At 43.1% G+C, this 21,288-nt stretch overlaps 1 protein-coding gene across 8 annotated transcripts in view; it reads right to left on the minus strand.

The window, feature by feature from the left end:
* Positions 1-4,436: 4,436 nt before the first annotated feature.
* Positions 4,437-21,288, minus strand: part of garnl3 (GTPase activating Rap/RanGAP domain like 3) — a 443,924-nt gene continuing 427,072 nt past the window's right edge. For 6 of the 8 annotated variants that reach the window (XM_072565739.1, XM_072565744.1, XM_072565738.1 and 3 more), the window contains 2 exons: positions 17,672-17,792; positions 4,438-5,692 (listed from right to left, as the gene is read on the minus strand). In XM_072565739.1, the coding sequence (XP_072421840.1) occupies positions 5,533-5,692; positions 17,672-17,792 (281 nt within the window). In that variant the 3' untranslated portion in view covers positions 4,438-5,532. Of the gene's footprint in view, positions 5,693-17,671; positions 17,793-21,288 lie in introns of all 8 variants that reach the window. The other 2 variants (XM_072565743.1, XM_072565740.1) reach the window with 1 other exon arrangement.

Here is a 21,288-nt window from a genome sequence, read left to right on the forward strand (position 1 = left end):
GAGATGTACAGCATGGAAACAGACCCTTCGGTCCAACCGGTCCATGCCGACCAGATATCCCAACCCAATCTAGTCCCATCTGCCAGCACCCAGCACATATCCCTCCAAACCCTTCCTATTCATATACCCATCCAAATGCCTCTTAAATGTTGCAATTGGACCAGCCTCCACCACATCCTCTGACAGCTCATTCCATACACATACCACCCTCTGTGTGAAAACGTTGTCCCGTAGGTCTCTGTAATATCTTTCCCCTCTCACTCTAATCCTATGCCCTCTAGTTCTGGTCTCCCCTAGCCCAGGGAAAATACTTTGTCTATTTATCCTATCCACGCGTCTCATAATTTTGTAAACTTCTATAAGGTCACCCCTCAACCTCTGACGGTCCAGAGAAAATAGCCCTAGCCTGTTCAGCCTCTCCCTATAGCTCAAATCCTCCAACCCTGGCAACATCATTGTAAATCTTTTCTGAACCCTTTCAAGTTTCACAACATCTTTCCGTTTGGAAGGAGACCAGAATTGCATGAGCTGAAATCCAGGAATGGTATACAGGAATGGGACTGACAGGATCACTCCATGGACAGCCAGCAGGTATCCAATGGATTGCCTTCCTCAGTGTCACAATTGACTCCATCATTCCATCCACAAAACCATTCAAGCCAGAAACTCCACATGTCCACAGAGCAATGGTCAATGACAATGTTAGTTTCGAAGAGTATTGTACATGATTCACTGTCTGGTCAGGCAGAAGTGCACAATGTAACAGGAGAGGGAATGTAAGGCAAAATGCTTGCTCCAAGTCTGTACTTAGACAACAACATTTGCACATTTTCCACTGTTGCTGGATCAAAACTTTGGAACTTTCGGGGTGTTCCGAATGGAATGGGCTGCAGCAATCCAAGGAGACAGTTCATCACCACCTTCTCAAGGAGAATTAGGAATGGGTAACAAACGCGGGACCAGCTAGTGACACTTCTCATGAGAAAAGCTTGGTAACTTAGGGAATTCAACAATTTAAAACCATGTCCTTTGGAAATGTGAAGAATGATGATGGCAGGGAATGGTCAAGGCCAGGCAGGCAGGGGATCATCAACCCATCACCAAATTCCAGATAAACAAGGCATAGAAGTTCGAACACTCTGCAAATGGATACTTTGGTCAATGTGGTTTCTGTTTGAGCAAACTGGAGGGATCAGTGCTCAGCCTTTCGGAGAAGCTGGGGGTTGGATTCAGGCCAATGGTTTTCTGTTCTGCACATCATTAAAAGTGGAAAGATGCTGATTCTAAAGGGTCATGGATCGTGCAACATGCTCAGAGGTTCTGTCTGTCTGAAGTTGTTAATGTTTTGTGTGCATTAACCGGAAACATTTTTAAAATCATCCTTAATGAGTAGAAGTCTCTGGTTTTGTAGGTGAACACTGATGGAGAATCAAAATACAATGACCGAAAGCATTTTTCACAAACACGGCAGTTTGCTGTTCTTTCCTCATTGAAGTGCAGTTGCACATCTTTTCCCTGCACTCACCGCCATTATGCAGGAAAACTTGCCTGAAGGCATTCCAGATTTCTGAACTGCTGCTCCTGAGCAAGAGCCAGAAGTAAAGAATGGCTGTTAAGTTATAAAATTGTGTGGAAATGGTTTTTGTCACTTCAAACATGCCTGGAACAAAATATGTCAAATTTTGACAAACTTGGTATCATTCAGTTCAGACGAGATTTACCTCATATCTATCATTTTCACAGTTTGCTTGGTTTGTGTGGAGTTTGCAGTTTCTCCCCTTGTCTGTGTGGGTTTCCTCTGGGTGCTCTGGTTTCCTCCAACAGTCCAAAGATGTGTAGGTTAGGTGGATTGGCCATGTTAAATTGACCGTAGTGTTCAGCGGTGTGTAGGCTAGGTAGGTTAGCCTTGGGAAATGCAGCATTACGAGGACTACAGGTAAGAGGGTGGGTCTGGAAGGGAATACTGTTTGGATGGTCAGTGTGGACTCGATGGACTGAATGGCCTGCTTCCACACTGTAGGAATTCTATGACTCCATTGGAAAAGGATTTCTCTTTCAATGCCCAGAATATTCATGCAACTCTCTCAAGAGGAAGATCCCGCTGCTCTCTAGTTTGTATTTTAGTTTAAGATCGATTTATTAGGCTCAATAATTATCCGGGAACTTCCGATTGGGAATAAGCCTCTTCTCCAGTGCAACATGCCCAGGGAGCTGGGTGCTGCTGCCTCTAACCAAAAGCCAGGGGCACCCCACCAGATGTCTGGGCTGCTTACATTGGTAGGAGATTTACATTCAACCCAGACAATAAGGTTAAAGTTCAAATGTATGACAGTCCCTGCTGTAGTTTACTCCATTGTATTTGGAACAGTTATTCATTGCTCACAGACCAAGGAGATAAGGCCAGACATGGCAGCTGAATTACCACAGCAAACCAGCAGATCCAAGGCTGGAGACTGAGGGAGGGTCTTGCATGAATTGGAGAATAAGTAATTGCGTGCTGAAAACTCTCTGCTTTTGAGATGTTCAGTGAGTGGCTAAGATAAACATCTCCCTTGCACATGTTAGGGTAAAACCTTTGTTTGTTTGGACCTTGCAGATGTAAAGGGGCTTAGCTTTCACTCTAACACACTCTCAGGCTTTAGGGCCTTCAAGGAAATACTGGCTGGCAACAGTCTTTGGGCGAGCCATTGGCTCAGGTTTTACTGAGTGCCTACTGCACTACGCTCACAGTCAGGATAGGAATGGAGTCTTCAATAACAGCTCGACAAAGGGCAGAACCAGGGTGTCCATTCAGTGAATGAGTGCTGACGGTAGGTCAGGAGTCGGGGGTGTCACGTCAGGTGGTGGACGGGCTATGTAGAGATTGGTAGGTGGAGGTCAGAGAGTTGGGACTGCAAAAGTGAGGACGGACTGCAGATGCTGGAGATTAGAGTCATGATTAGAGTGTTGCTGGAAATGCACAGCAGGTCAGGCAGCATCCGAGGAGCAGGAAAAATCAAAGAACTTCTTCAAGGTAGCAGGCCGAGTGGAGATTGGGGTGCAGTCAATGGCAGGTCAGGTCATGTTAGGCCCAAGTCTGGTCAGGGCTGAGGGGTATCGGATTCAACAAGGGGAAGGTCCAAGGAGTTCAGGCTGGCTCCTTTGATGTGGGGTGTGTGTATGTGTGTGGGGGGGGGGGGGGGGGGGGGAGAGGGGGGGCATGCCAAGCACAGCAATGTAGGTGAATAGGATTTAGTTCTTAAATCTTATCTCTTACATATTTTTATGCCCTCAACTCCATGGAGGTTAGAATGGGGAGAACAGCCAGTAATAAAAGCTCAATTTATGTTTCAGCTACGTATGAGCTTAAGGTGGGGGCACAGCAGCAATGGTGGGACCACGTAGGCTTGGTTGTAGTGTAGGGATGGGGTCAGAAGCTTATCAAAGTGGGGGAGGACTGAGGTTCAGCAAGTTGTCATGAGATCTAAGGCTTGCTTCTGGAAAGCTCCATCAAATCTTAGTAGATCTGGCCTACCCAAGGATCCAACTATAATTTCAAGGTCCTTGTCTTCAACTACTGCCTTACACAGGAGATCATTTCACCAATTTTTGTCCTTCTGATATAGTTGCCTGACTTGCCGAGAAGCAATAATATGGGCTCATCTTCATTATACACCCTTTGCCTTCCTCAGGACTGAGAATTTGAAGCCTTCTTGTGATCAGAAACAATGGCACAGCTTAGGGGATAACTCTTTAAGTCTTCAGATCATATTCAAAAATGCAAGAAGGTCACCTTCGGAAGATTAGAGTCAATACCTTTTCTTATTAATAGTCTAATTTCAGCAGCCTTAATACTTGATTATCAAAAAAAAACAAGTTGGTGAAACTCTACATGTTGGTCTTGATGGCATGATGGCTCAGTGGTTAGCACTGCTGCCTCACAGCACCAGGGTCCCAGGTTCAATTCCAGCCTTGGGTGGCTGTTTGTGTGGAGTTTGCACATCCCCCTGTAGGGAATGGGTTTCCTCTGGGTGCTCCAGTTTCCTCCCACAGTCCAAAGATGTGCAGGCCATGCTAAATTGCCCAGAGGTTAGGTGCATTAGTCAGAGGGAAATGGTTCTGGGTGGGTTGCTCTCCGGAGTGTCGGGTTGGGCTGAAGGGCCTGTTTCCACACTGTAGGGAATCTAATCTAATCTTGATAAGTAAACCACTGTTATACCTATACACATTTACAGCTCATTGATTAGGCTTCAGTCCCCCTGAGTTTAATCTCCCAGACCTTCAGTCCAAGTCTCTTGGATGCCAGTGAGTTGAGCATTATCCACGTTTACACTGTTCAGTCCTGATGTCCTAATTTGTAGCAAATAGAGATCATTAATGACAACAAACCTTAAGCAGTACCGTACAGAACAGCATCAAACAATAATGACTGTTTTATTTTGTTAATCAGATCCAACATTTCCTTGCCTTAATAAAACTGCAAAAAAGTATCAGTTTAAATGAAGTGGTGTTATAAAATAAATTGTGAATTTAAATGATTCAAAGCTGCAGCTGTATCCGGTTCAGGCCCAACTAAATTTTCAGCCCTTTTCTCCTTCATCCAGGGGTGTGGGCTTTTCTGGTTGTGTCCATCGCCAATCATCCTGGAGAAGATGGCGGTCAGCTGATTTCTTGAACTGCTGCTCTGGTCAAATCATGTTCTTTGATTGTTAAAGTGTGAAAAGAACATTGTCCAGCATTATCCCAGATAATAAATACAGATTTATTTAAGCATCATTTCACAAAGACTACCCCTGCAGCTTATCTCAGGAGTAAATACATTAAGATTAGACAGAAAATGCTTTTAAATTCTTTTAAATTTCCATTCACTTAACAAAAATATTTACTTATCAGGTGAACTGAATATATTTTGAGTTGTAAAAGAAAAACACATTTTATATTCCTTAATATTCATTTCATATTAATTAACAGAATTATAATCTACTTTCACAACAGTGCACTATAGCACTGAAAATAGATATTTTTGTAGGTACGAATTCAGTAATTTTAGAGGCAACATTTGAAACACAAAACATTTACATTTAATTCTTGGCATTAAAAACAATGGCAATACAATATTTTAAGACAGTTGGTGTTTTTTTTCCCATCACAGAGGCAGCAACAGTTTTGACAGTACATATTCATTGAGTACAAAACTACTGCTAAGAGGGTCAAGGATTCAAAACCAAACATTAGGCCGACAGAACAAAATGTACAAACCTCAGCCAACAAAGTTCTTCCATTCAATGAGATAAATATGTGGTAATAAATAATAAGTAAATCATCTGCAAAAATATTCCAAAACTTTTAGTCAAGGCTCATATTAAATGTGTGAAATTCACATTAAATAGGAGGACAGAGGTCGTCGGCCTTTCGAAGTGCAACAACAATAACAGAACTGAGCGGACATGCACTATACATTTTGGGTGGGTTGCTATGGTTACAGAGTCTTCGGAGGGGGAGAAGGAGGGAGCGAAAACAAACAAAAAACAGAAAACGACAGTCGCCAGCTCCTCACTTCAAGTCCAGAACATCTTCATCGAAGGATGTGTTCAGCTGAAATGAGCTGCCAGCTGGAGGGCTCTCTTCTCTGTTGGCTGCTGTGTCCGGGTCGGAACTGGTGGATAAATGGCGCTGCGTCTCTACCTCAGTGTCAATGATCTCCGACAGAATCCTGCAAACAAGCAAATGAAAGCAAAATGCTTTGGAGTTGAAGCTGTGACCCTACGTCTGAGGAATGTGTGGGTAGGAATCCTGTTGGTGAATGGGCATTGGATACCCCACCTTCTGACATTTGTACTTCGATTTTAAAAAGCCTTGCTGCATCCGATCAGCTTCAGACAAATCTGTTCATGAGACTCAACTCGTACATTGCTACGGACTGGGTTTATGAGTATTGGATGTATAGATGTACTGTACAATGTGGAAAATACACCACAATTTAAGAAACATTACATCAAGATTCAATACGGGGTAATTTTAATCTACTTTATTGGGTGAGAACACCAATGGTGGAACATTGTTTTTTGATATTTTGAGGAGATATTCATGTAGGAGGAATATTACTGGACTGGTAACCCTCAGTCCTAGTGCTCTGAGCTTGGGTTTGATTCCAGCAGTTGGTAGAATTTAACATTAATAAAAATATAAAATTGAAAATTATTCTCAATAATGCTGCTATAAAACTATCATTGATTGTCATTAAAAACCTATCTGGTTGCTAATGTCCTTTAGGGAAGGAAATCTGCCATCCATACCTGTTCTGGCCTAGCCTTGACTTCAGACACACAGCAATGTCATTGACTCCTAGCTGCCCTCTGGACTAGCCCTAGCAAGCCACTGAGGTCAAGGGCTATCAGGGAAGGACAACAAATGCTGACCTTGGGAGTGACGCCCACATCCTATTAATAAAAACCTGCCCAATGATTTTGATGGAGTGTAATAATGGCAGGATGTAAAACCCAATTCTGTGGGTTTATTGAGAGGCAGGTTAGATTGTATTGACCTGTGGTCGTATTTCCAATTGTAAAGAAGCCACTATCCAACTGAACAAACATCACGGGAAAACTAGACAGGCATTCGGGAAGCCAAACCTGAAGGTTAAGGTATTCTCCAAGGTTGAGACAATACAGTCATAGAGATGTACAGCATGGAAACAGACCCTTCGGTCCAACCTGTCCATGCCGACTAGATATCCCAACCCAATCTAGTCCCACCTGCCAGCACCTGGCCCATATCCCTCCAAACCCTTCCTATTCATATACCCATCCAAATGCCTCTTAAATGTTGCAATTGTACCAGCCTCCACCACTTCCTCTGGCAGCTCATTCCATACACATACCTCCCTCTGTGTGAAAACGTTGCCCCTCAGGTCTCTTTTATATCTTGCCCCTCTCACCCTAAACCTATGCCCTCTGGTTCTGGACTCCCCAACCCCAGGGAAAAGATTTTGCCTATTTACCCTATCTATGACCCTCATGATTTTATAAACCTCTATAAAGGTCACCCCTCAGCTTCCGACGCTCCAGGGAAAACAGCCCCAGCCTGTTCAGCCTCTCCCGATAGCTCAAATCGTCCAACCCTGGCAACATCCTTGTAAATCTTTTCTTAACCCTTTTGAGTTTCACAATTTCTTTCCGATAGGAAGGAGACCAGAATTGCACACAATATTCCAACAGTGGCCTAACTAATGTCCTGTACAGCCGCAACATGACCTCCCAACTGCTGTACTCAATACTCTGACCAATAAAGAAAGCATACCAAAAACCTTCTTCACTATCCTATCTACCTGTGACTCCACTTTCAAGGGGATATGAACCTGCACTCCAAGGTCTTTTTGTTCAGCAACATTCCCTAGGACCTTACCATTAAGTGTATAAGTCCTGCAAAGATTTGCTTTCCCAAAATGAAGCACCTCACATATATCTAAATTCAACCCCATCTGCCACTTTTCAGCCCATTGGCCCATCTGGTCCAGATCCTGTTGTAATCTGAGGTAACCCTCTTCACTGTCCACTATACCTCCAATTTTTGTGTCATCTGCAAACTTAATAACTGTACCTCTTATGCTCACATCCAAATCATTTATGTAAATGACAAAAAGTAGAGGACCCAGCACCGATCCTTGTGGCACTCCACTGGTCACAGGCCTCCAGTCTGAAAAACAACCTTCCACCACCACCCTCTGTCTTCTACCTTTGAGCCAGTTCTGTATCCAAATGTATTCAGTGACATCTAACCTTGCTAATCAGTCTCCCATGGGGAACCTTGTCGAACGCCTTACTGAAGTCCATAGAGATCACATCTACCGCTCTGCCCTCAATCCTCTTTGTTACTCCTTCAAAAAACTCAATCAAGTTTGTGAGACATGATTTCCCACACACAAAGCCATGTTGACTATCCCGAATCAAGCCTTGCCTTTCCAAATACACGTACATCCTGTCCCTCAGGATTCCCTCCAACAGCTTGCTCACCTCCGAGGTCAGGCTCACTGCTCTATAGCTCTCTGGCTTGTCCTTACCACCTTTCTTAAACAGTGGCACCCCATTAGCCAAAACTCCACAAGAAAAGGTATTGGCAGAACAATGCACTGATAGGCAATTCAAATCTTATAACTTAGATGGAATATAATAACCTTCAGTCTACTCCACTAGAGTTAATATTTAAGGTTATGAAATCTTAGTAAATGGCTCAAAACCTCTACTCAAACAGCCATGGCAAATAACCTGAAGATTGTCAGAAGATATGGAATACTGCTGGTGCATTATTTTAAAAATAATTAAGTGAAATTTTTTGAGCTGTCTTTATCTGGGATATTTTTTAAAAAGGGGGAGAAAATGGAACTCTGGAAACTCATTCATTCAGCAAGCAGTTATTCTTAAGAACTAACTTTGTAAACCAATGCTGGATTCCTAGTTGTGCAAAAACATTTCAGCCAGGATTACTATATAGTGTGCCAAAATTGGCTTTGCTTTTCCAAAATGACAAATATACATTGAAAGTTGGGCAAATAAAGAGAACAGTTAAAATTCACATTATGGGTGGTGGGAGATTAAAGGGATGCAAGAACGCAACAGCTTAAATGGCTACTCTCCTAAAGTACTGCCAGGCACTTAATTTTTACTCACTCAGGAAGCAAATCAATTTTTTCAAAAAAAAAGACAATAAGACAAGGTTGAGATCATCTGGAACAAAGGACTTCCTACCCTTTAGCCGATTTACCAAGTGGTGGTTTACGGCTCCACTCTGGCTGGAAGAATAGTTTGCAGAATCACCCATACATCAGTGTTGGAATCCTTGCTTTTTTTTGATACATGATCTAGTTACTCAGGGAACACCTTCAAAGTTTGCAGATAATACAAAATAAAGGAGATTGCCAACAGTAGACGACCACCAAGCTGCAAACAAAAGCTGGAGTGGCCATTTTGGAAAGATAACTAAAAGCACAATGTGGAGAAGGGAGGCAAGACTCTGGGACCAAAGAACATGAAACCCGTGTACTCCAAAGAGAGCTTGGCAGAGAGACCATGTCCATGTCAGAGGAAAAAAGTTGGCAGGATAAAGCACAGAGAGCCATTAAAGTGCATATTATACATGATCAAATCAAGGCAGGTGCTTGATTCTGACTTCGTTACATCTCAGCTAGAGCAGAGCACTGTGTCCTGTTTTGGCTGTCAGAGGAAGGGTATGAACTCATTTGAGAAGGAATGCTAAAAAAGGTTTGCACGTGGTCCCACGAATGAGACGTTTCAATTGATTAGTTGGCTCTGTTTTCCTCCAAGACAGCCGAGGGGAGATTTGATAGTTTAAAATCATGGGCTAGATAGGAATAGACAGAGAGAAATTGTTCTTTTCAGGTAAGAGGATGGAGAATCTGATGGTGTAGTACTCAAATGTGTTGCAAAAGCTGCAAATAAAAAAAATTCTAAGAAAGGTTCAGCTTGAAGTGTATTGACATTGTGGAGGCAGGGTCAACTGAGGCATTCAAGGTGTTGAATCATTGTATGACAGTGTATAATATGCATTTCAATAGCTCTGCACTTTGTTCTGCACCCTTCCTCAGACATGAACACGCACACACACCCAGGTCCCTCCACCAAGCCCCCTCCTTTCGAGTACACAGGTTCAAAGAACACAAAACCTGAAGCATGTCATATCCTGCCTCTCCCCGCCCCCCACACCGAGCCTCATTCATTATCTTTCCATCATGTCAAATGGCCACTCCAACTTGCCTGCAGCCCGATGGTCATCCACTGTCCGCAATTTCCCAATTATTGTGCAAAACTATGCACAAGGGTATGGGGAAAGACAGGAGATTGGGTTAGTGCCAAAGACAATTGGCCTCCTCCCGTACTACAACAATGCAGAGAAAGGTATTCTCTGGCTGCATTAACTCAATAGATTTCATGATATAATGCAAGTAGAATGGTTGTCAGCAATTTTCCATACTGGGGGAAATGTAGCAAATCCACAATGCAATGGGAATGTTTCACTCCCACATTAGAGAGCCCATGTTTGGATAGATTTAAGTAAGGGTGTGCTTCAAGCAGATAAATCAAGGTAGAACTCCTATCTGCCAATATCAAACACAAACAGGAGTTCACTCCTCTGACCATTCAGCGTGTTCCACCATTCACTAAGATTATGATTACTGTTAATGTTGAATTGAGCAAAGTCACATGTGGTTTGTGTTGACATGGTAGTTGGTTAGCTCTCGGTGCTCTCAGAGTATCATGTAAATAAATACTATGGATTAAATTAACAGTTATTCACCCAATCGAAATACCACAAGGAAAAGCACTATCAGCCATGTCTTGTAAGAAGCACCCAGGAGAAGTAGACTCTCTCTGGTGAAGCAATGGTCACCACACTAAATAAACTGGAATGAGGTCAAACTGCAAGAAAAGGGGAGTTCATCCACAACAATTTAATGGCAAAAACGAACTGATAATCTTGTTGGTGCTATCAATCACTAAGTACCACAATGGGGGTGACAGGTACCAAGTGTTGCATAGGCTAGCACGTTGGCTCAATGGTTAGCACTGCTGCCTCACAGAACCAGGGACCCGGGTTTGATTCCCACCTCGGGCGACTGTCTGTGTGGAGTTTGCACATTCTCCCTGTGTTTGTGTGGGTTTCCTCCCACAATCCAAAGATGTGCAGGTTAGGTGAATTGGCCATGCTAAATTGCCCATAGTGTTATGTGTATTAGTCAGGGCTAAATATAGGGTAGGGGAATGGGTCTGGGTGGGTTACTCTTCAGAGGGGCGGTGTGGATTTTTCGGGCCACAGGGCCTGTTTCCATACGTTCGTGAATCTAGTCTCATCATATGTCTGAGTAGCAATGGAAAACACTTCCTTCCCCAATTCACAATGATCTACAAATTGTTAACTTTGAGGAGGACAGTGTAAAACTCCAGAAGCTCATAGATGAGTGGGCAGATAGGTGGTAAATGAGATCCAATGCAGAGAAATCTGAAGTGATGCACTTTGTCAGAAGTACATTGAAAGCCAATCTATGTTAAATGTACAATTCTAAAGGGGGTGCTGGAGCAGAGGGACCTGGGGATGTATGTGCACAGGTCATTGAAAGTTGGAGGATGGAGCAGTAAGTAAAGCATAATGACCTTGGCTTTATGAATATCGGCTTAGAGTATAACAGCAAGGAGATGATTTTGGATTTGTACATGTTAGACCTCAGCTGGAGTATTGTGTGCTACTGCGGGAATCACACTAAAAGCAAAGTCTCTGTATTGGAGATTGTGCAGAAATGGTTTATAAGAGTGATTGCGGGATGAGGTAGTTCAGCGATGAAAATAGATTGAAGAAGTTGGGCCTGTTCTCTCTGGAGAGATGGCCGGGTTTTCAAAATGGGAAGCAAGCTGATAAAGAGATTCTGTTCCTGTGTGTGGAAGGAACAAGAACAAGAGAGTACAAATTTAAAGTGATCTGTAAACGAAGCATCGACGAAACGAGGAGAAATCTTTTCACTCAGTGGGTACTTTGGGTATGGAAAGCATTGCCTGGAAATGTGGTGGAGGCAGGTTCAATTGAGGCATTCAAGAGGGGCACTGAATGATAAACTGGATAGAAACAATGGGGAAAAAGCAGGACTTTGGCATCTAGTCAATGATGCTCATTTATTGAGCCAATGCAGTCAGGATGGGCTGAATGGCCTCCTCCTGCACCTCAACACGTTTGTGATTGTGTGTGATGATGTGAGCAAGAAGCAACACTTCCATTTATATAGCACCTTGAACATGCTAAGACAATCAAGAGTGTTATAATGTACCAAATCTAGCTCCTGCCTTCAGTAAAGTCAATGTTATACCCTTCAGTATTGTGGAAACCAGGCACTAGTGCAATTATTGCACTGACTCTCACACTTACCTCTCTTTCCTCTTTCTTTTTCACACCCTATTTCTCTCTGCGCTCTTTCTCTCTCCCACCTCCCCCACCTCCCCCCCCCCCCCAACCCACCTCTATAGTCCCTATGTTCTTCCCCACTCTCCCTCTCTTTCTATCTCCTTTTCTCCTCTTCAACTTGTGTTCCTCTCTCCACAGGGCTGGAGGTGTCAATCCTTCCACTTTCTCTAGCGCGGGGCGAACAAAGAACAGCAAGACATCACGTTGGATCCTGCTTTATCAGACAGAATACAACACTCGCCTTCCTACTAATTTAGTGGGCTCTGCATTATCAATAGCAACTCCCTGAAGAATTTACAGATCTTGCAGTCTGCCAGAATGCATATTGGCACAAGATGCCAAATAATCTATTAAGCTAGGCTGGCAGGATGCCTGCTGGAATGGGATACCTTCTAATTACAAAACAAAGAGCCCCTGCCTACCAGATTCTCAAGAAGGCTTTGGCCACTTTGCAAACCCATTCCTTCAGCCTGTGAAAAAAGTATAATTTAATTCCATCAAATTTGTGCAAGGTCATTCCTGTGACTGCAGCTGGAGCTGTTCATGTCTAGACGTTCACCAAGTTGCCCAATGGTGGACATATTGAGAGGAGCTCCTTTTATATGGGTGCAAGATTTGCGTGCCAGCTAATATATCGACTCACTCTGACGTTGAAACCAGCGCACCCATTTCAGTGCAATCCAGCCTCTTACTCATTGCTCTGAATGTCACAGACCCTAATGAAACATAAGGGATATGAACAGGAGCAGGCTGTAAGGCCTCTTGCAGCTGTCCTGCCTTTTGGTAAGATTTTTGATCTCAATTTCACTGCCTCAAATGAGGCCCAAGTCCTGTACCTCCCCCAGAATCCAAAACACTGTCTACCTCGGCCATCAGCAGCACAGCAGCCATAACATCTGGGATAAGGAAGTCCAAAGATTTAGAATTCTTTGAGAAAGGAAATTCCTCACCAGCTCATTCTTAAATGATTGACCCTACACTCAGACAAGACTGGTAAAACCACTGGTAGCCCATAATGACAAACTCTTCGGGGGTAGGGTGAAATAGCAAAAATACTGAATAAACCAGGTGTATTCATGAAACTGTATGAGGAAATAAAAAGGCTTTAGGAGTGGGCATAAAAGGTCTTGATCTATTGATATATGTCAATAGATAAAAACAATAACTGCAGATGCTGAAAACCAAATACTGGATTAGTGGTGCTGGAAGAGCACAGCAGTTCAGGCAGCATTCCTGATGAAGGGCTTTTGCCCGAAACGTCGATTTCGCTGCTCGTTGGATGCTGCCTGAACTGCTGTGCTCTTCCAGCACCACTAATCCAGTATATGTCAATAGATGTTATGCTATGTAATATGCCAGACTTTATAAAAGGTTTTAAAGTAAGGGAACACTTAGGAGGTAATGATCATAATTTGGCTGAGTTCACTCAGCAGTTTGAAAGAGAGAAGGCAAAATTGGATGTAATGGTGTTACAGTTAAATAAAGGTAATTACAGGGGCATGAGAGAGGAGCTGACGCAAATCGACTGGAAGCAGAGCCTTGTGGGGAAGACAGTAGAGCAACAACGGCAGGAGTTTCTGGGTACAATTGGGGACACAGTAAATTCATCCCAAAGAAAAAAGAAAGATCGTGTGTGTGTGTGCGTGTTGTGTGTGTGTGTGTGTGGGGGGGTGGGGGGGGGGGGGGTGGGGAGGTGGAAATTAGACAGCTATGGCTGACAAAGGAGGTCAGGAAATGTATCCAAGAAAAAGAGAGATCCTATAAAGTGGCCAAGAGCAGTGGGAAATCAAAAGATTGGGAAGGCTACAAAAACAAACAGAGGATAACAAAGAGAGAAATAAGGAGAAAGAAGGATCAAATATGGAGGTAGGCTAGCCAGTAATATTAGAAATGATAGTAAAAGTTTATTTCAATTCATAAGAAACAAATGAGAGGCAAAAGTAGACATTGGGTCACTCCAAATTGATGCAGGAACACGAGTGATGGGAGATAAGGAAATAGCTGAAGAACTTAAAAACTAATTTGCATCAGTCTTCACAATGGAAGGAAAGCAGGTGGGCAGTTGACTACAGTAGCCATTACAAAAGAGGAAGTGCTAGAAAAGCAAAAAGGTCTAAAATTTAATAAATCCCCTGGCCCCGATGGGCTACATCCTAGAGTTCTGAGGGAGGTGGCTCAGGAAATAATGGAAGCGTTGGTTGTGATCTTTCAAAAGTCTCTGGAGTCAGGGAAAGTCCCAGATGAGTATAAAATCGCTGTGATAACCCCCTTGTTCAAGAAAGGATCAAGACAAAAGATGGAAAATTATAGGCCGATTAGCCTAACCTTGATTGTTGGTAAAACTCTAGAATCCATCGTTTAGGACGAGATTTCTAAATTCTTGGAAGTGCAGGGTCACATTAGAACAAATAGCATGGATTTAGTAAGCGGAGGTCGTGCCTGACAAACCTGTTAGAATTCTTTGAAGAGGTAACAAGTAGTTTAGACCAGGGAAACCCAGTGGATGTTATCTATCTAGACTTCCAAAAGGCCTTTGAAAAGGTGCCTCATGGGAGGCTGCTGAGTAAGGTGAGGGCCCATGGTGTTCGAGGTGAGCTACTGGCAAGGATTGAGGATTGGTTATCTGACAGAAGGCAGAGAGTTGGGATAAAAGGTCCTTTTTCGGAATGGCACCGGTGACAAGTGGTGTTCCGCAGGGTTCAGTGTTGGGGCTGCAGCTGTTCACTTTATATATATTAATGATTTGGATGAAGGGACTGGGGGCATTCTGGCGAAGTTCACTGGTGATACACAGTTAGGTGGACAGGCAGGTAATACTGAGGAGGTGGAGAGGCTACAGAAAGATTTAGACAGTTTAGGAGAGAGGTCCAGGAAATGGCTGATGAAATTCAACGTGAGCAACATGACTATTTTCCAAACAGTGAGAAAATTCATAAAGCCAAAGTACAAAGGCATCTGGGAGTGCTAGTCCAGGATTCTTTAAAGGTTAACTTGCAACTTGAGTCTGTGATTAAGAAAACAAATGTAATGTTGTCATTTATCTCAAGAGGGTTGGAGTATAAGAGCTACTGAGACTTTATAAAGCTCTAGTTAGGCCCCATTTAGAATACTGAGTCCAATTTTGGGCCCAGCACCTCAGGAAGGATATACTGACTCTGGAGCATGTCCAGCAGAGATTCACATGGATAATCCCTCGAATGGTTGGTCTAATATATGATGAACGGCTGAGGATCCTGGGATTTTATTCATAGAGTTTAGAAGGTTGAGGGGAGATCTAATAGAAACTTACAAGATAATACATGGCTTAGAAAGGGTGGATGCTGGGAAGGTGTTTCCATGAGGCGAGGTGACTAGGACCCGCGGGCACAGCCTTAGAATTAGAGGGGGTCAATTTAGAACGGAAATGAGGAGACATTTCTTCAGCCAGAGAGTGGTGGGCCTGTGGAATTCGTTGCCATGGAGCGCAGTGGAGGCCGGGACGTTAAATGGCTTCAAGGCAGAGATTGATAAATTATTGATCTCGCAAGGAATTAAGGACTACAGGTAAGTAGAGATGAAACGCCCACCAGCCATGATTAAATGGAGGAGTGGAATCGATGGGCTGAATGGCCTTACTTCCACTCTATATCTTATGGTCTTAAGGTCAACATATACTGACATACTTAGACTTCCATCTAATTACATTTTCCAAAATGTCAGATTATAATTTTCACTCTGTTGATACAACAGTTTTATAAATTTATACATGTACAGAACTGTTCCAAAAACTACAAACCAGCAAATGATATCAAAGGATGTAATTGAATACAGCCCAATCTATCAAAAGGATTATTGATTTTGTAAATTACACATAACATCACCCAGTACCTGTGGCAGTAACACTGTGTTATAACATGTGAGCCATTTAACACACTAAAAAGAGCATTTCTTCTTGGGAATACCCTGGGCAAAATACAGAACATTGAGAATGTAAAATCAGTATCATCATATTCTCTTTGCTCAAATAAAAATGAATTAAATTATAAATACTGAATTCTTATTCACACCAATGCACAATATTCACTTTCACAAGTTAGTTGTGAGATGGTGGGGGAAGAGTTGAGGATTCCCCTAGGCCTACCTAACTAGTGCACTTAGTATTCATCCACTAGTCCTACCCTGAGGTTATGCCTTAGTCTAGATTCTCAAATACGAGAACTAAACTCTCACCTTTCACCCTGTTCAACACTGTCAGAAAAACATAAATCTTATTGAAACACCCTTACTAAACTCTAGAATACAGGCTAATCCTACTCATCCTCCTTATAACCCAGAAATCAATGTAGTGTTACCACTTTTTAGGTATCGGGGAGGTGATGGTCCAGTGGTATTTTCACTGTATTGTTAATTTTGAGATCCAGGAAATATTCTGGGGTCTCAGGTTTGAATCCTGCCATGGCAGGTGGTGGAATTTGAATTCAATTAAAAGTCTGAAATTAGGAGTCTAACAATGGCCAGCAATCCATTGTCGATTATCAGAAAAACCCATGTGGTTCACTAATGTCCTTTAAGGAAGGAAACTGCCATCTTTAGCTGGTCTGACCTACATGTGGCTCCAGACCATAGTTGACTCAATCAGGGATGGGTAATAAATGCTAGCCTGGCAGCGATGTCCTAATCCCAATGATGGAACAAATATAAGGTGTCCAGGAGTGGACATGTAGTCTCAGTAAAATCCCATGCAATTATAGCAAAGCTTTCTCACAGCCTTGTACTCCAGTCCCCATGCGATAAGAACGATGTTTGTGTGGTATATTTGGTATCAAACACAGTAAACGAACAATCTTCAATTCCAGTGAAGTACATTGATCCTTCAGTCTCAGGAGTGTAAGCTCGATCTGCAGTCTCAAGCAATCAAATAGCACATGAGGCCTACTCACTTTGGCTGGACAAATTTTCAAAATGAAACAGGGAGGGAGGAAAGGGAGCTATAGACAAACTCTATTGTATCACTGCAAAGTCTCTGGAATCCTAAAATAGCCATAAGACCACAAATCAGAGGAGCAGAAATTAGACTATTCAGCCCATTGAATTTGCTCCATCATTCAATCATGGCTGATAAGTTTCTCAAACCCATTCTCCCGCTTCCACCCTGTAACCCTTGATTCCCTTGATAATCGAGAACCTGTCTATCTCAGTCTTAGATATACTCAATGACCTGATTTCCACAGCCTTCTGTGGCAATGGATTCCCCAAACCCTCGATGACTTTTCTTCAATCTTCAACATTTGGCCATACCTTCGTACCCTGGTTAAACTGCCGTCAGACCGGTATCAGGAAACTAAAAAACAAGTATAGAATAACCCATTGGTGGAAAATGATCCAAATGGGAACAAGGTTTTGTCCCAAAAGAATCCAGTGTTTCCAGTTATTGAAACCACTGTAGAGGAATATTTCAAGGCAATTCATGTCCTTAGTCTTTGGAACCCTCTTCCTGAACACATGGTAGAAGCAGAGTCTGAATACTTAGAGGCAGTGGGAGGTAGATTCGTGGTAAGTAGGGGAAGCAGTGACACGTTATCAGGATGGGTGTGAATGTGGATTTGAGGCTACATTCAGATCAAGTAGGATCCTATTAATTAACATAGCAAGTCTGTGCAGCCAATTGGCTTATCCCTGCTCCTTGCTTGTATGTCCCCCCCCAACCCCCCCACAATGGTAAATTCTCTGCACATTGATTAGTGCTTACCTGTCACTGCTCGTCGATCGCACAGCGCCTTTCCTGAGCTCCTCGTCCACTCCTTTCCGGGCCCATTTTTTCTGCTTTGGAGCTGTGTCAGATTTGGTTGTGTTTGATTCAGTCGTCAAGCCTAGAATGACAACATGAAAAATACTCAAACTTGGAGCAAAGGGGTCACAACAAGCTCATGGTGCTGCTAGCTGGGTGCAGATTAGGGACATCTACCGGGCCTGACTGCAGTCAACACGCTGCCTGTGAGCTTCATAATTAAATCCAGCCGCTTGCAATATACCTGACAAGAAGTTCCAAATAATGGAAAGGTGAAAGGTTGGTGACGAATTCCACAACTTTGGCCAACGGATCATGTCATCGTGGGCTCATCCAATTCTCCTGCGTACTGGTAATGAACATCAGGATATGCTTTGGTTTATTTGCCAATAAAAGTGCTTTAGGCTTCAGACAAAATTCTCACTTTAAATCAGCGTGACTACAGCTTAATAGAATTAGCCAGTTAAAATTTCAATTTCCTTATAAACTTCTTTAGTCTTCTGAAGCAAACATTAAAGCTTAATAGAGGACTGTTTAGGATCACTGGACCATAAACCACACTGTTCTCATGAGTATTAGAGTCCTAGCACAAGAGCAGAATATCTTTCCTCCAGCATTGCATATACATTAGTTTAGCTTCAGGTAAAACTGCAGACAAAGCTCATTACTTGCCTGAGTGTACCATAATTGGATAATGCCCTGGAAACATGTAATACGCATTGCTGAAACAATGAAGCTACATCGTTAGAAAGCTGAGATGTAATGGTTGTGGTAACATTTTTCTCATCAACTTGATCTCTGTTTAATAAAATATTGATGGTCTTCAGCTTGTCCAATGATTCATTCATTTGTGACGACTGAATACTGAATGCTGGAGACTCTCAGCTGCTAATACACCTCGCTTTACAACTGAGGTAAGGTTGGCCTTTTTGATTTTTGATGCCCTCATGTCAGAAATTAAAAAAAATCACAGAATCATACAGCAGTAGAGTCAAGGTCATAGAGATATGCAGCATGGAAACAGACCCTTCAGTCCAACCCATCCATGCCGACCAGATATCCCAACCCAATCTAGTCCCACCTGCCAGCACCCGGCCTATATCCCTCCAAACCCTTCCTATTCATATACCCATCCAAATGCCTCTTAAATGTTGCAATTATACCAGCCTCCACCACATTCCTCTGTGTGAAAACGTTGCCCCTTAGGTCTCTTTTATATCTTTCCCCTCTCACCCTAAACCTATGCCCTCTAGTTCTGGATTCCCCGAACCCAGGGAAAAGACTTTGCCTATTTACTCTCTCCATGCCCCTCATAATTTTGTAAACCTCTGTAAGGTCACCCCTCAGCCTCTGACGCTCCAGGGAAAACAGCCCCAGCCTGTTCAGTCTCTCCCTATAGCTCAAATCCTCCAACCCTGGCAACATCCTTGTAAATCTTTTCTGAACCCTTTCAAGTTTCAAAACATCCTTCTGATAGGAAGGAGACCAGAATTGCATGCAATATTCTAACAGTGGCCTAACCAATGATATTAGCCATTTGGCCCATCAAGTCTCTTTCAATGTTGTACTCTGCATGAATTCAGGAATTACAAGGCTACATTTGACCAAATGAGGCATCAAGGAACCCAGGCAAAACTGGAGGCAATGTGAATCAGGGGAAAACACTCTGCTGGTTGAATTTGGCTGTGAAGAAACTGGATGTAGTTGTTAGAGGTCAGTCATTTCAGCTCCAAAATATCTCTGCAGGAGTTCCTCTGGGTATGGTCCTAGACCCAACCATCTTCAGCCTCTTCATCAATGCCCTTCCCTCCATCATAAGGTCAGAAATGGGGATATTCACCGATGACTGCACAGTGTTCAGCACCATTCATGACTCCTCAGCTCCTGAAACAGTCTGTGTTCAAATACAGTAAGACGTGCACATTATCCAGGCTTGGGCTGTAAAGTGGTAAGTGATGATCATGCCACACAAATGCCAGGCAATGACCATCTCCAGCAAGAAGCTAACCATCATCACTTAACCATCAAGGGCATTACCATCACTGAATTTCTAACTATCAACATCCTGGGACTACCATTGACTAGAAACTAGCATACAAGAGCGGGTCAGAGGCTAGGAATCTTGCAACAGGTAATCTTCCACCATTTCCAAGGCACAAGTCAGGAGTGTGATGGAATACTCCCCACTTGTCTCAACAACTGAAGTTCCAACAACACTCAAGAAAACTGACACTAGCCAGGACAAAGCAGCAAATGTGATTGGCACCAGATCTACAAATATTCACTCGCTTCACCACTCATGCTCAGTCACAGTCATGTATACCATTTACAAAATGACTGCAGAAATTCTCCAAGGCTCCTCAGATAGCATTTTCTAAACTCACAGCCATGTAAAAGGACAAGGGCAACAGATAAATGGGAGCAATGACACTTGCAAGTTCCCCTCCAAGCCACTCACTATCCCAACCTGTAAATGTCCAGTCATTCCTTCAGTGTCACAGGGTCAACACCCTAAAACTCCCTCCCTCCTGGCCTTGTGAGTTTACCTACACCAACTGGACTGCAGCAGCTCAAGATGACAGCCCACTGCCATCTTCTCAATGGCAACTAGAGATGGGTAATAATGGCCCAGTTAGCAATGTCCACATCCCATGAATGATTTAAGAAAGAAGATTCCTCTTGTCTAATTCCAACCCTGAATGTGTTCATTGAATCCTTTCAATGTTCTTCAACATTGAGCAATTATTTAATTCTCTACCAAAGAACTTCTGGACTCTGCTTCTACAACCATTGTTGATACAAGATTTCACATTCTAGCAAAACAGAAATGGTTTACCAAAGAATGTTTCCATTAACAGAACAGCATTCCTATACTTCAGCAGAGCAAAGGTGGGAGCATCTTTTTCTCAAAATCGCAAAGGCTTGGCTTCAGGTCTAAGATTTGAACACAGTCTTATGAGTAAAGAGTTATGAGTTATTTATTGTCACATATATCTAGAAAGAAACAGTGAAAAGTGTTTTGTCCCCACAATGCAAGAAGGTCTGGACAATATCCAGGCTTGGGCTGACACGTGGCATGTAACATTTGCATCACAAATGCCAAGCTATGACCACCATCAACAAGAGACAATCTAACCACCACCCCTTGACATTCAACGGTGTTACCATCACTGAATCCCCCACTATCATCATCCTGGGAGTTATCATTGATCAGAAACTTAACTGGGCTCACCACATAGAGGCAGTAGCTACAGGAGCAGGTCAGAGGCTAGGAATACTACGGTGAGTATCTCCCCTGACTCCCAAAAGCGTGTCCATCATCTCCAAGGCACAAGTTAGGAGTGTGATGGAATACTCTTGCCTGGATGGGTGCAGCTCCAACAACATGGAAGAAGCTTGGCACCATCCAGGACAAAGCAGCCCGCTCAATTGGCCACCACATCCACAAGCTTCCACTCCCTTCACCACCGACGCTCAGTAGCAGCAATGTGTACTATCTACAAGATGCATTGCAGAAATTCTCCAAAGATCCTCAGACAGCACCTCCCAAACCCAAGACCACTTCCATCTAGAAGGAC

Source organism: Chiloscyllium punctatum, chromosome 49, assembly GCF_047496795.1.
Source record: "Chiloscyllium punctatum isolate Juve2018m chromosome 49, sChiPun1.3, whole genome shotgun sequence".
NCBI lineage: Eukaryota > Metazoa > Chordata > Chondrichthyes > Orectolobiformes > Hemiscylliidae > Chiloscyllium > Chiloscyllium punctatum.